This window comes from Miscanthus floridulus, chromosome 2 (genome assembly GCF_019320115.1).
Source record: "Miscanthus floridulus cultivar M001 chromosome 2, ASM1932011v1, whole genome shotgun sequence".
Taxonomy (NCBI): Eukaryota; Viridiplantae; Streptophyta; class Magnoliopsida; order Poales; family Poaceae; genus Miscanthus; species Miscanthus floridulus.
This window is the reverse complement of record NC_089581.1, coordinates 45,335,962-45,351,624: the sequence shown is the minus strand read 5'-3', so window position 1 is coordinate 45,351,624 and position 15,663 is coordinate 45,335,962. Positions and strand designations below refer to the sequence as shown.

At 43.8% G+C, this 15,663-nt stretch overlaps 2 protein-coding genes and 1 pseudogene across 2 annotated transcripts; 1 reads left to right on the top strand and 2 right to left on the bottom strand.

Annotated features, from left to right (window-relative positions):
* Positions 1-213: 213 nt before the first annotated feature.
* Positions 214-3,966, bottom strand: LOC136523061 (uncharacterized). The gene is made up of 8 exons (XM_066516843.1): positions 3,803-3,966; positions 2,971-3,115; positions 2,759-2,881; positions 2,614-2,657; positions 2,402-2,527; positions 843-927; positions 706-762; positions 214-611 (listed from the first exon to the last, which is right to left on the bottom strand). The coding sequence occupies exons 1-8, from the start codon at positions 3,859-3,861 to the stop codon at positions 525-527; spliced, it is 726 nt and encodes a 241-aa protein (XP_066372940.1). The 5' UTR covers positions 3,862-3,966; the 3' UTR covers positions 214-524.
* Positions 3,967-4,111: 145 nt separating this feature from the next.
* LOC136523042 (ultraviolet-B receptor UVR8-like) lies at positions 4,112-10,109 on the top strand. Its single transcript, XM_066516828.1, has 9 exons — positions 4,112-4,291; positions 5,150-5,406; positions 6,337-6,530; positions 6,626-6,673; positions 7,573-7,645; positions 7,912-8,083; positions 8,629-9,060; positions 9,191-9,382; positions 9,623-10,109. The coding sequence occupies exons 2-9, from the start codon at positions 5,154-5,156 to the stop codon at positions 9,699-9,701; spliced, it is 1,443 nt and encodes a 480-aa protein (XP_066372925.1). The 5' UTR covers positions 4,112-4,291; positions 5,150-5,153; the 3' UTR covers positions 9,702-10,109.
* Positions 10,110-10,717: 608 nt separating this feature from the next.
* Positions 10,718-13,269, bottom strand: LOC136523051 (probable UDP-arabinopyranose mutase 1; annotated as a pseudogene).
* Between the last annotated feature and the right edge of the window lie 2,394 nt (positions 13,270-15,663).

Sequence of the window (15,663 nt, the reverse complement as noted above, 5' to 3'; positions counted from 1 at the left end):
TTGAAGTTCAAAGTGAATTAACAAGAAATAGACTAGCGGACAGTAGTGAGGCCCCTTGGCAATGATTTTTTAGGAGGATCTGTCAGAAGGTTTTTGAACAAAATGTGAGATCAAATTTCAAGCCTTGACTATTAAGATGGCAGAAATTTCTCCAGGTTAAATGGTATTGGAGCAGCAAGGTTGTGGAATATTTAAATGTAAATGATAACAATCAATTTAAATGCTTGGTTTTTTTATTCCTTTCACATATCAAATCTGAATTTTGCTGTTTCTGATATCTTGCACACATCCCATCAAATCAAATATAAATACAGACTGGCCTCTATTTTAATCCATATGCCATATCCAATCACCTAGAACTTTATTCAAAAGTGAACATCCACACTATCTTCACCACTAATTATCACGACATCAAAATTATGGAAATACAACTGGTTCCACAACTGGAACTTTATTGTTAAATTCTGCTCTTATTCCTTTCGAACTTGTGCGAAGACTACTAGAGGAGCTCCTTTAAAATACCATTAAGCTCCATCTTTTGCAGCCATTTCAAAAGCCCTCGTGAATACATTTGGAGGCTGGCCACCACTGAGTTGATATTTGTTATTGATCTGAAAGATAGTGAAGTGAATAACAAATGGATAAATTGCTTATACACGGGCCAGATAAAAGATGATAAATATCATCATCAATAAATCCTCATACCACAAAGTGTGGGACCCCGGAGATGCCAGATGAGTACTTCTTAAGTTCTTCCTGAACCTTTTGGTAGCAAAAAGGATTTGTGAGCCCTGTCATCACAGAAATATGGCTCCAGTGACAGAATTAACTGGAAAACATACCTCGTCAACTCCTTTGGTAGGGTCTTCAAGCAGTTCTTCGGCCCCTTCTATGCCCACCTTTCTTGCAGCATCCAGCAAAACCTGCCTGCAATACATGAAATAATTTAATTAGATGGTTCAGACATTAATAGAGAAAAAAAGCCACTCCAACAAAGAAAGGATGCAACTTGCAAAACAATTTTTTTAATTTGTATTGGGCTTGAGTAAACCTAGGATAAAGAACGCCGAACATAGAATGATCTGAAAGACTGAAACTATTTTTTTTTTTGAAGTAAGGGCAGGAGCTCTGCCATTCATTAAGAGGATAAAGAGGAGTTATATGTCCAGAGTGGCACTAGGGCCAAAAGGGGCAAGCAAACACACAGCCAAACTGTGGAGGCAAACTGTACACAGGGTAGCCTTAGCCCGAGAGTAAAGTCTAATGACTAGGTGTTGTGAAAGCCCTTCTATATTGCACTAGATCATCTTTGGCTCGCCCGGCCACCTAGAGTGCTGTGGAGTAATTATTGTAAAAAATTCGGCGATTACGTTCCTTCCACAAATTCCACATGATATGAATAGCCATTCCATTGAACTCCCGTCTCCTCTCTTTCTGGACTGAGGTCAATGTCGATTCCCACCATTCAATTAAGGTGTCCGCCTGAGTTTGATGGGCTTGCTGGAGGTTGCCGAAGTTTTCCCAGGCAGCAACTGTAGACCATACCTCCTGAGCAAAGGGGCAGTCCAGGCAAAGGTGAAGACCTGTCTCAAGCGGGCCATTACAGAGAATGCAGTTATCTTGGTGAGGCCATCCCCTGAGAGCGAGATTGTCTGCTGTTAGCAGCTTGTTTTGGACAAGAATCCAAGTGAACACTTTGCACTTGTTCTCCGCTCGTGCACGCCAGATGATTTTGGCCTTGTACCTCCTGTAGGAACCAAAGAATTGAGCGTGATAGGCCGACTTAGTGGTGTATTGCCCGTTGTTGGTCCATTTCCAAGTGATTTGATCTTCTATATCCGACTGCAGCTGAAAATCCTGGATGCGTATCCAGAGCGAGACGAATTCTTGCAAATGAGACGACGTAGTGATTTTCCTCCCCAAAGTTTGTATCCAAGCATCTTGGCTTAGCTCTTGATGCACCATTTTGTTTTTCATTCTTACCAGTTCAAAGAGGTGAGGTGCTAAGTTTTTGGGCGCCTTGCCATCCAACCAACTGTGGTGCCAGAATTTGGTCTTTTTGCCGTTGCCGATGGATATGATAGTAGAGGCATTGAAGAGGAGGCGGTCTGTTTCATTACATGGGACGGCAGTGTCCATCCATGGCTTGTCAGCTGCTGTCCATTCATGCCATAACCATCTCAGCCGCAGTGCCCTGCTGAACTTAACAAGATAAGACTGAAACTATTGACAGCTAGCACCTTAACAGTGGTCCATCACGAAGAGATTTGGAAAAATGGGGCAATTAAATTTGATGATTTATACCATAACGTATGAGTTTGATATTATCTCCTCTCTTCATAATAACATGATACACAGTTCTCCTGCGTGTTTGAGAAAAAAAAGTTTGATGCATACTCACTTGTCACCAATATACTTTCCCTGGCAAAAATAATTGAGGAATAATTCGTCAACAAGAGCATTTTGCTTGTCATAGCCTTGGTGTCCAGCAAGTGTTATGAGCCTATGACTATCCATCGTATTCCCTCTGGATTAAAATCTTTACATCAGCACACTAATAAAAGATGCTGCATGACATGAATGTAAACCACAGCTTCAAAACCATGTACTTACGTCAACCCCGACATGTCATATTCGAGACCGAGTCCTCTAAATATCTGAAACACGAGCACATGCACGTCAAATAGGACAACAGTTCTAAATACATTTTTGTGCAAAGCGAACAAATTCTACCATAAGCAAGTTCACAGGAAGAAACCTCAGTCATGCGAGAAATTGCACGCTCATATTGAACAGGACCGAACTTCGCCTTGAAGAAGTCAGATTTCCTGACGCCCTCCTTAGGCGCATCAGGGTTCAGAAAGAATGGATGCCAACGTACCTTCCAAGCAAGCAGATGGACACAGAGTTAGCACTGCACAAGAATTCTGAAACCGGATCATGATGGGGATTTGAAGAAGGGAGTGAAACCTCGAAATCAAACTTGTCCTTGCTTTGCTCCATTGCTTTCTCAAGGTTCTTTTTACCAACGAAGCACCAGGGGCACACTGTATCCGAGCTCACATCGATCTGAATGAGCTTCTTGCCAGTGTCTGAAGCCATGAATTTTGCACACCTACAGTTTTCGGCAGCAAAGATTCAAATCGGTCAGTGATGGGGATTTAGATGCTTGTTAGTCATTCCTTTGCACATTAGTCAGTGTAGCTGAGAGTTTTAGATGAAAGGATTTCCAGAAAGGAAGTGTATCTTAATCGCTCCATTCTATTTCCAGGAAAAGAACCACCTCATCCGTAATATAATATGTTGGATCATGGTTCATCCACCTAAACTAACAGTTTAATCGCATGATTTGGCCAAGATGGTCATATCCAAAACTTATTTCAACCAGTGTTGTGGAGAAAATAATTTTTTTTACTAGACAACACAAAAAAAATATTTCCCAAACCTAGAAGGCTAGAAAGTGTGTCAAATTCGAATTAAGATCAAATTGTTCTTCTACTAAAACCGAAAAAAAAATGCGGTAGCCCTCCATGATGAATCAACTTGCTCGCAAATAATTGTGCTTTTATCATTTCCCAGAATAGTACGATACAATCGCCAGCTCCTGAAGCAAAGGCGCCTAACTAATTAGCACAAACGACGATTAGTGGATAGAGGAAACAAACGCTCGGAGGAATTTGAAGGAATCTAGAGGAATTTGGATGAATCTGGAAGAATTTGAGAGAGAGAAACACTGTTTCGGATAAAAAAAATCGGATCAAATCGGATTTAAGGGCACGCTAACGGCGCCAAAGAACCGAACCTGGGAGCGCCGAGTTTCGCGAGGGACGGGATGCGGGCGGAGAGCAGGCGACCTGGCATACACAAGCACGGGGAAATCCTTCGTTTTCCTCCACAGCTTTCGCCGATAGTGTCATTTTATTTATATCAGCGTTCTTCCCTCGTGTAGTTCGTGGAAGGATGGAGAAGCAGTCTCCGAATTTGGTTGGTAGGCGCTGGTGGTCTCGGTTCACGCTTCCGTGCTCTCAGCAACCTGCCAACCTCCCCTGGACCCGGTTCACGGTAGGCACGTGAGCCGCTCTGTCTCTCCCTGCCGTTCCTGTGACCTCGGATGCTCCAGAAGAATCCGGTGGTCGGTGCCCACGGGCAAGCGTGTGCGCCACGAGCCCGACGAACAAGGGAACGAGGCCATTTCCACCGGTCAAACTAGGAGAAGCAAGCAAAGCTCCCACCTTTAGCAGAATCCGCCCAAAAGGCTGCACCGCGCTTCGGCCTCGTCCCTTCTCTCCAGGTGAGCGCTGGATGGAACCTCTGCTCGGATTTCTGCGGTGTGGTGTTTTCCTTGCGCTAATCGATTGCTAGACTAGATGGTCGCCTGACTGATTTGAGGAAACAGAGGTTGGGGAAATTGAGGACCTCGTTAGGTAGGGGATAGATTGGCTCTTTCCCCGATTTCGAATCACGGATAAGTCTCAATTTAAGCTATTGTTCACTTTAGCTGGATCCGTTAACCAGTTACGTGGCCCGATGGGCATTTTGTGGACTATTGGGGGGAATGGTTCTCGATACCTTAAGCTTGTTCTTCCTGCAGCTGCCTGTTTACCCTATGTAGTGCTGCGGTTGCAGTCTTTCGCGCGTTGCGACCTTGTTAGCAAGGGTGATTTAGTTTTCAGCTTCAATTAGCTCTGGTTGCAAAACTCAACAAACGTGGCTTGGGTATCTTTCAGAAAACATAGCTGTGTTGTGATTTAGGGCGACATTTGCTCATCCTACCAAATTTGCTGCATCAAGCTGCTTATTTGATGGCGTAATTGTTCAGTTCCAAAGGGTGCTTTTGTTCTCCATACGATGTAGGATTACCAGGCCAGATGGTCCCATTAATTAAAATTTTATCTTTTGATGAACATATTAGTTGTTAATGAGAACATGAAAGAGGAAATGAACACCCCTTACTGCTTTGAATGGAAATAGTCAGGCATCAAAGCTTGGATTTTTTTTTTGGCCGAACTGCTTTGTTTTGTCAATTTTTGGCCTGATGGTCTCAACAGACTCACATGCACTGTTGTGTCTCTTTGTTTATTGGTTTAATGGTTGCACTGCTCTGCTTGTTTGTTGACGCGCTTGTCTTTTATTCATCATAATCAACCAGGGCCATGGATGTAGATGATGTGCTCAGTAATCTGCGTGTTGTTGGTGTGCCAACAAAGAGCGCAATTTACATATGGGGTTATAACCACAGTGGCCAGACTGCCCGAAAGGGCAAGGAGTGCCACTTGAGGATCCCCAAGAGCCTCCCTCCCAAACTATTCAAATTGGGGAATGGGAAGAGCCTCAGGTGGACCGATATTGCCTGTGGCCGTGAGCACACTGCTGCAGTTGCTTCTGATGGATCACTGTTGACATGGGGTAAGTCCTGCACAGTTCAATAGAGTGCCAAATGAATTAAATATAGTTTAGATGAGAGAAGTAGAACCTTAATTGCAATATTGTACTGAGAGATGCCATAGTTGAATTACTATATTTCTCTATTTTGCTAGTTGTACCTGGAGATAACCTTCTCTGGTAGTGAAAGAGCTATTTCTCTGTTCATGTGTACTTGGTGCATTCACATTTCTTAGAACTTATTTTTTCATGCTTCTTTTTTCAATTATGTTAGTAACAAGATCCAAGTAACTGTGAACACTACTATTGTTTTTCTGAAGGCGCATCTTATTGAGCACTGAGATTTAAATTGGCTTCACTCAATGAGCAATTGAGCATTAGAGTTTGATGCACCCTTCCATTGGAGTGCTAATTCTACTGGCTCAAAAGATCTGAACTACTGACTCTTTGCCGCTGGACATAGATCAATAATCGCTGTTTGGCGATTGGGACTGTATGGTTTAATGCATACCAAAAGTCAATTTGCTATAACCTCTTCCATCGTAATGAAATAATTTAAGGAAAAAACAAACAGTGGCTTTGGAAAAAGTCAATTCTACCATTTTCCCGAAAGTTCAAGTGGTCAGTAGGGCCTTATTTAAAAAAGATCAATCACCCGTTCCCTACTTCAGTGGAAAAGGGGGAATCACCACTAAATTGAAACCTTGTACACTAGACAACTGCTAGCAACTGATTGGTGGTTGATGGTTTCAGACTAAAGTACTGAATAAAACGGAACTGATGCCTTGACCTTCTTATCTTGACAAATCTATCCCCTAATATATCGGGGGCTATGTAGTTCTTAGTTCTTACTTAAGGTCCAGCATATCCAACTTTCTTTGACAGTGATAAAAAGTATATAGGGATTTTGTTTGAGTAAAATGAGTTAATTACAGCTCAACTTGAATGCAACAGGTGCTAATGAGTTTGGCCAGTTGGGAGATGGGACAGAGGAGAGCGCAAAGGAACCCAAGAAGGTCAAATCATTGGAGACTGAGTTTGTAAAATCAGTATCCTGTGGAGCACATTGTACAGCTGCTGTTGCTGAGCCTCGAGAAAACGATGGCACGGTATCCAAAAGCAGGCTTTGGGTTTGGGGACAAAATCAGGTTTGCTGCAATACCTTGTCGCTTGGTCAACAGCCTTTGAGAAATTAATACAATCTATTCGATTAAATGTTCACTATTAGCATGCTTGTTTATAGGGTTCTGATTACCCTCGTCTATTTTGGGGAGCTTTCACACCAAACACGGTAAGTTCTGTTTTTAATGACTGGTTCAAGTAGATATCTAATCTAAGGGGCATCAGTTTATCTAGTTAGACATTACAACAAAACAGTATTGGTAATATTGCAAGGCATTGATGTGCATAGTCTCTACATTCTGTTTTCCTTTAGTTTGCCTAACTATTTCGATTGAGCAGCCCAAAAATAAACATAGAACTTATACTAAAATGGTTCATTGCATTAACTAATTATATTTATGAGATAAGATGACATGATTTTACTTTACCACCTTATATGGGAATATACAATGCCCTTTTTGGGTGGAAGAATTCAACTCTCATGATAGTGTTTTCTCTTTTCTTCTCTTATTCATTACTGGATTTAGTTTCAGTAGAAAATTTTTCTCACATGCTGAGCAGTGTTCTATTTTCATCTGCACCTTAAGCCTCAAGGTGTCTTTTTTTTCTGTGTTTTTTTCCAGTTGACAAACTTGCCTCTGGAAAAGTTGACACTTTGTATGCTCTCTAGTCAGATTGACTGTATTTTGTGATCTGTTGATCTAGAATCCATATCTTTGTGCATATCCTAGTATTTTAAATCAGTAAAGCACATAAGAACATATTAGTGTTGGGTCCATAACTATCAAGTCTTAATTTGAACAGGTGCACGAACGGGCCCTCAGTGCCACTATTCTCTCGTTTTCCTCAGAGATGGCTCTGGATCTTAGTCTAGTTTGTGTACTTTCAATTATGTGTTACTTCATGTTTGTTATATACTTAAGTTTCAGATATTTTGGCTTTGCTCTTCTATAACCCAGAATGTGTAACAAGAAGTTGCGGGCATATTTAGAAGTTTTTTATACTGTGTTTAGACTTCAGATGTAATGCTTTTACATGACATAATTAACATCTTTCATATATCTGCAGGTGATTAAGCAGGTTTCTTGTGGATCTGTTCATGTCATGGCTCTATCCGAGGATGGTCTACTGCAAGCATGGGGTAGTGTGCAACCTTTCAGTCATAAAACACATGTTTTTACTCGTGATTTTTAAGACAAACGTACTGCCCTCTGGTTCTTTACTGACTTGGTGCAAACCTTGTCAATTAGCAGTGATAGGACTTAATGTTTGGGCTATCAAGATAGCTTGTTTGAGTTGTGACTGAAAATCCTTTTTTAAAACCAATAACAGGATGCACGCCAAATTGATTTCAAAATTTCCATTCCTGACTATTGATGGGACATGTGCTATTTTCTTACTAACCAGGCTACAATGAGTACGGTCAGCTTGGCAGAGGTCTTACTTCTCAAGGACTTCAGGGAGCTCGTGTGTTAAATGCTTATGCAAGGTTCCTTGATGACGCCCCCGAGCAAGTGAAGATTGTTAGAGTGTCATGTGGCGAGTACCATACAGCAGCTATATCAGAAAACGGGGAGGTGTAAGTCATCCCAAGGGAGCTGTTATCTGCTGCCAGTGACTGTTGTGTGGTTTCTCGCATGACAACATAGAAGCATTTGGAATATTGAAGGCTAACCACGACTAACTGTAGGGCTAACTGCAAAGCAAACAAGTAAATTGGTTTATACTATAGATCCCATGTTGATCAATTAATCTCATCATGGCATCAGTGTTACTCCAAGTAGTTTTCTGCTATTTAAGATCTTTGTGCACATAGATCCAAGCGGTCTCCTTCTCTTGAGCAGCCCAATCTCTCAGTGACAGCAAAGAAATGTGAAGAACTAAATGGGTGTTGGTATAACATTATTATAGTTGAATTTGAATAACTTGTCAATCATTCGCTGAATCTATCGATTTGATAACTTAGATAGGACAGAAAAAAATAGATTTGTTAGTTTTCACTTTCAACATGGGAAGTCAAAGTCTTTCTGCTTTCATATTTTTTTTTTCACTTTTTGATCATTGAAAACCTATTCCAAGTAGGCACTTGATTATTAGTAATTATAATATCTTTGGATTTTGCAGGTATACTTGGGGACTGGGAAGCATGGGGCAGCTTGGGCATTGCTCCCTCCAATCTGGAGATAACGAGCTGATCCCTAGGCGGGTTGTTGCCCTTGATGGAATAGTAGTTGGAGATGTGTCTTGTGGAGGGGTCCACTCTTGTGCTGTAACTGAAGGTGGAGCTCTATATGCTTGGGGTGGAGGACATGTGGGTCAGCTGGGAGTTGGGCCTCAGGGTGGCTTCTTTTCTTGCTCCCTTAATGGATCTGACATGCTGCTTCGAAACATCCCAGTCATGGTGATACCCTCAGGTGTTCGTCTTGCTACCTGTGGGCACTCTCACACACTTGTATCTATGAAAGATGGCCGCATATATGGGTGGGGCTATAATAGTTATGGTCAGGCAGCAAATGAGAAATCTACTTATGCTTGGTTCCCCTCTCCAGTTGATTGGTAGGTTTGGTAGTAATACAATCTTGTTTTCTTTTCCGGGTTAAATATAGGACTCTGCGGATGCTGCTCTTGCTACAATGTGAAGTTTATTTGCAGCTCTAGGTCCTTGATTATCATTTGTGTGATGTAGGTGTGTTGGTGAAGTGAGAAGACTAGCTGCTGGAGGTGGCCATTCTGCTGTTCTGACTGATGCATGTTCATTAAAAGAGCTGTGTGAGTTCAAGCTTGCAGAGACTGTGAACCTTTCAAATGCTGAACTGATAGAAGATGTCGCATCACGGACTGGTGCTGATGCCTTGGCACGCTTGTGTGGGAAAGTAAGGTATGCACACAAAAATTTGAAGGCATGTAGAAATGGTTTATGCAGTCCATAGAGTATAAGCTCAAATTCAGTCTTTGGGAGCTTTCCAAAATGATGTATCAGCTATGGTGAAAATTGCTTGTCCGTGATCAGTTACTCCAATAGGACACAATTTGCAGTACCAATATTAGTTTGACTTTTTTGGGTTTTTCATTCATTTTGTTTTACTAATCTTAGTGGTTCATTCTGGCATTACCACAGGGAACATTTGGATAAGGAAGGAGAATGTGAATTCCTGGAAAAGCAAGTGGCTGAAGAGGTCAAGACTACAGCAAGTTAGGCCACTAGCAAGATCGTTGAAGCAGGTCTGAGGCTGAAGCCAGTCAAGACCAAACAGTGATTCATCTCACAATTAAAAGCTTGACATCCCATTAAAGTTATTGATTCAGACATTAATTGTTGTGTTCATGGAAAATATGTGTGACTCCTCAATTGATTATGATTCTTCTGTAAACCTCCATTGGTATTTGGTAGTGTCCTTCTCAACTGTATGGAAAGAGCCGGAGGCTCTGTATGTGTCATGAACTTGTTCCGGAGTGTCAGGTTGCTATAGAAACCTTTGTATTCCTGGAACTTGAAAGACATGTACCTGGTATCTGCAACTAATAAGTTTGACAATCTGAATTCGATGCCAATGCTTGCGCTTGTTGTCGGTCAGGATTGGCTGATACTGTTACTCTATAAGAATGGAGAGACGAATTGGTTTTGTCATGTGGTAGGCTTTTCAAGAAGTTATTCAGTTTGGTACCAACAATAAGCAACAAGTTGTAGTATAGTGGTGAGTATTCCCGCCTGTCAGGCGGGCGACCCGGGTTTGATCTCCGGCAACGGCGCACTAATAATTCTTTTTCTTTTTCTCACAAAAAAGGATGGATGCTAAAGAAACTCTTGTGTGAATCTGGCAGATTCAATCACTCACGGAGCTCAAGCCTTCGATTCATTCTGCCTATTGCTGCTTCCTCATCTGTGGCAGATTCTTGTCGGTGGCACATGCTTTACCAACCGTGTCCCTTCATGCAAATTTTGCCGTAGCTCAGAGCTTCACTGATGTTGTGCAAGACCATATCATAAATACTACCAGAGCTTCCACAGCTCAGAGTTCAGCTACTCCTACTGATTTTGTAAAGCCTGGGTAAGACTTGACTACCAGAGGTCAAAGTTCAGAGCAAACTGATGCTGTAAGCATGGACAAGAGCAGATCAATGGGCATTCAGGCTGACAATCTGAAATCTTAACTGTCGCCTTGGCAACGCAAGAAGAAAAAAAAGGCAGCAGTGCACATTCATAGACATGCTATAACACAAACAGTGCTTTGATTCTCAAAATTACACAATATAAATTATTGTCTGAATTATGTAAATGATAGTGACGACAAATCCCTTTCATCAACTACAAAAGAACCACCTGCTTCATAACAACAAAGAATTTATAAAAGCTGCTGCTGAATTAATCTCTTCCCTCTCAAAAAGAGCTATATCTATGGGGCCTAGGCAGGACCCAATCATACTTTCTTTTCACTTCAGTGGGCAGTGAAGGCACCCCAGGGACTTCATCTACTTGGCCTTGCCATTCTCTGCCGGCGGGGGTAGCCGGGTTCAGCTCATCCCAGGCCTCAATCCAGGTGACCATGGCATCGGCGAGCTTGACAAAGTAGGGGTCAATCTTGCCTAGCTTCTCCTTCACCTCTCCGGAGAGGTAGAGGTAGCACTTCTGGACGGTGTCGCAATCCTTGGGAATGGTCACGTTCTGGAAGAAGGGGATGATGTCCTCCTGCCAGAAGATGCCCTTGTATTCCTTCCTCAAGTTAACAAAGGGGTTGCTAGCCTTGCTGTGCCAGATGTATGGCAGGCCAGTCTTGACTCCCAGGCTCAAGTGGTCGCATATGACCTAAGTTATCGTTTTACAGTTGTATAAAATCATCAGTCCAACGGGCATTATGTTTTTAGGAACAAAATGAACTGTAGAAGCAAGAACAGAGAGACCACACACACCTTCACACACCATCCTGCCCACATGTCGTCGTAGCGACCAATGGGCTGGCCATCACCCATGAGACCAAAGTACATAGCAGGGCCAATGAGATCCCTGTCGAAGCAAAGATTCATGCCGCACATGGGGAACAAGGTTCCCTTGGGGATTGTCATGACAGCATCAACATACCTAAAAGAAGGGGAGTTAGACCCAACCCTTGATGCAGCAGGACAGTTGCCAGAATGTCAGATTGAAAACGAGAACAAAATGCAATACCTCTCGTTCCTCTCCTTAGGCTTGACCAGCTGTGTAGGGAGCATCATAGTCAGGGATGTTCAGCCACAGGCCGTGGGAGACAGCAGTGTGGGTACCCTCCCTGAGGCTGAAGGGGTATCCACGCACAAAGTCAGCACCCTCGCGGTAGGGGTCGTACAGGGTGTTGAAGAAGAACGGGGTGGATGGGCTCATGATGTTCTTGATGTGCTGCTCAAGAGCATTGATATCCTTGCCAGTTGGGTCCTTGGCAACCTAAATGACACGCAAAGACATTTGGTCAGTGAAATAAAATAGCAGGCGTGCAATGGTGTAGCTCTAGTTCAGATCGTGGCACCTGCCCGCTCAGATGGTAAAATTCATAAGGTAAAATTCATAATTCGATCGCATAGCTGTATATTACTGCTAATGTTTCTGACAGACCACAGTGCTGCTAGCTCAGGCCATCAAAATTCAGAATTTGATTGGACTGCTGGATACTACTTCCAATTGTTACTATGGATCATGATGCTGCTAGTTCCATTGTCAGAATTATGAATGTAGTGATGTGGATCTTACGTGGAGGATGTAAAAATTAAACTAAAATGTGAATTACAAAAGTTGTCACTGCTCGGATCTGATCTGAAGCAACCATCTAGCCCAGATCCAATGACATTAGAGCATTCTGTCACGTTTTGGTTATTAAGTAAATGACAAACTGAATGTGCCAAGCTTGTGATCCGCGATGGGATCACATAAACAAGGACCCCTGGCCAAGATGAAAAGGACCCTTGTAACCGACAAGGCACTAACTACCAGTACGAGGTGGCAAACATCTAGCAACCCCCGAGCGTAGGTATGGCTAGCTGGAAGCATCCCCTGTTTCCTGTCGGAACGACGGCACTGAGCTACTGAGCACAACCAGCTGCTACGGATCGAGATCCGTAATGCTAGACTACCCCCCAAACTCCTACGGATCAACGCGTTTGACCGGGCGCGGCTAGATCCAGATCTGATCCGGGCGGATCTGGTCCAATTCGATCGAATTTGACCCAGATCCGGCGTCAAGACCCCGCCTTTCCTTCGGATCCACGCGGAATTGAACGAACGAAACGAGAGAGATAATAAGAAGGCTTACGAAGCAGTCGTCGTCGATGGTGTAGATGTACTTCTTCTTGGAGACCATGTAGCCGAAGCAGCGGCACGCGGAGTCCTTGAAGGAGATGCAGGAGGCCTTGGGGCCGAGGATGCGGTTGATGTCGTTGCGGTTGTAGAGCTCGTAGTCGAAGCCCTCGGGCACCTTGATGATCTTGGTCGGGTCGCCGTCCTGCACGATGATGAGGTGGTAGGGCTGGAAGAAGGGCCTCCACATCTCGAGGAAGTCGAGGTTGCGGATCGTCGGGATCACGATGTCGAGCTCGTCCTTGAGCAGCGGCGTCGAGGGCACCGACGACCCCGGGACCGTCACCGTGCCCGCCATTGCCGCAGACGGTGGTGGTGCTGGTGCTCGCGCCTCCGGATCTCGATCTCTCTGCCCCCGCTCTCTGCTACCGGACCGGACCGGGAGGTGGGGGGAGATGCTGGGAGCAGAGGAGGTTGGTAGGCGTGGGAGGAAGCCGTGGGAGGAGGTGGTCGTTATATAGCAGGAGGCAGATGGCACCTCCCTGACCCCTCTTTTATTTATTTTTTTCCTCGCTCTATAGTCTTCGCTTTGCCTTGATTGTTTTAATTTTAGTTTTCGTCTGTTAGCTTTGTGAATTTTCTTTTCTACGTCATATATACGTTTGTTGAATTTTCTAATGGATCCAAAACAGGCTTGATCTGGGAGTAGGCATGTCGGTGCGTTGGAAGCTACTGGAGGTGCAGTATGTATACATGTGATGGAAACATTTTTAAAATGTGAGTTATTTTTACAAAATTTGTTAGCCATGTGCTTCTACCACTCCACTAAGCGGGTGTTTGATTGAGAGGGAGTTTGGATACTAATAAGAAAATAAATTATAGAATCCGTCGGTAATCCGCGAGACGAACTTATTAAGCATAATTAATCTATCATTAGCATATGTTTACTGTATCGCCACATTAGTCAAATCATGGACTAATTATGCTTAAAAAAATCGTCTCGCAAAATAGTCTCGATCTGTGCATTTAGTTTCGTAAATAGTCTATATTTAATGCTCTATGCATGTATCAAACATCCGATGGGACAGCGACTAAAATTTAGGAGGCGGAACCAAACACCCCCTAACACATTTCTGCCACTTCAAGAGCAATTACATATAAATGTTTAGTGAAAAAAATCTAGATAAATAAAATGATTAGGTTTGCACTGGCGTTTATGGTCTTGTTTGATAGAACATCAATGCTGCCTCCTAAATGTATTGTAGCTATACTATGGAAATAAGCCATCTTCTTCTCAAGACGAATTAGGAGCTAGAGAAACTGTTAATTTGGGCTTTACCGGCTCTAACCTCTCCGTGCACTGTAGCAAGAGGGATTAGAATCGTACCGAACAGACCCTTAATATGTTCTAATAAAATGGTTGAGCCTATTTAAGTAGTAGTTTGTTTTAGGATTAAGTCAACTTTTGGCCCCTCAACTATTGTGTTGGTCTAATTTTAACCATTAACTACAAAACCGTCTAGTACCGGTACCCCTCAACTGTCAAAATCGTTCACTTTTAGCACCTGGCGCAGGGGCAAGGCTGTTTGGACCGACGTTGAGCGGTTTTGACCACGTCTCCCTCTCCACGCTATACAACCTGACAAACCGATGTTGGGGCCTATGTTCTTCCATGTCAGTTGCTCGAAACCGGAAAGTGCCTGAATAAATGTTGTAGTTCCAAGTGCAAGCTTGGGGCTAGTAACTTGAACGGGCCAGAGTGCCACAGTGAAATCTAAGAAACACGCACGCCAAAAATCGTGCAGCACTCTGTTTTGCCCGGTGTCCGCGGTCACCGTCTACGGTCGTCGAGGGTCGAGCACCTGCTCGCCCGGCACCATGTTGCCTCGCCGCACTGTCATAGCAGTTCGCCTGGGCGACCCGCTGTCACACCCATGCCGTGGCTGAGACGCTCTAGCCTCGCTCTGCCGTCGTCGCTTCTCCGGTCGCTGCCCTGGCCGATCCTGCTGACCTGCTGCGCCCGCGCTGCCCCTGTTGCTTGGCTGCCGCATCGTGCTGCTGCCTCGCTGCCGCACCCGACCGTGCCCTTGTCATCGCAACGCTCGACGACTGGCCGGCTGACCCGTTGTCGCACATGCCTCTACTGCACGCTGGCTCTGCCACGCCGATCTGTGTGTCTATCGCGTTCGCGCCATGGCTGCAGCAGGGCTCTCAGCCATGGTGCACGCGACGCCGCTGTCGCGGTTCCGCCGTGTTAGATAGCTAGGACGAGCTCTCTGGTGCACGAAAGCCGGTGCGACCGCATCCACAAGGTAGCTAGGAACCTCGGGAGGCTATGTGTAAGAGGAATTAAAGAGAGGTTGTAACACCCTCGGTGTTACGCCTTAATCAAAATATTAAACCATGTCATGAGCATCATGTTTATGTATTATTGTATGTGGTAAATGAGAAATTAAATTTTATTGCACTAATTCTCAAATTGAGCTCTAATTTATTCCTTATCCAAGTTGTCCTTCCAGCACGTCATCTCTCTCCACGTGAGAGCTCCTTAGCCACAAAGTCGAATGATAAATTATTGTCATTCACTAATTATTAGCATACCACTTGGCAAGATTTTTATCTCCATCAATCTCACGACGCGCCACTGTCATCTCTCGTTGTTCTAATTATCCTGCCTTTACTTCACTTGCTAATCACCTTGAAAAATCATCAGTGCACGACGCGCTACCTGTAACACCCCGGTGTTACGAGATCGTTTAGCATAACGATTTAGGCCTAGGAGAAATTTCTGAAACGAGTTTTCTCGAAATTTTGATTTAAAACGTACTCAGCATGATAAGTGAATCCAGTGGTCCAGTTTTGTGGACTCGAGTCAACACCCAAGTTAAAGTACGCAG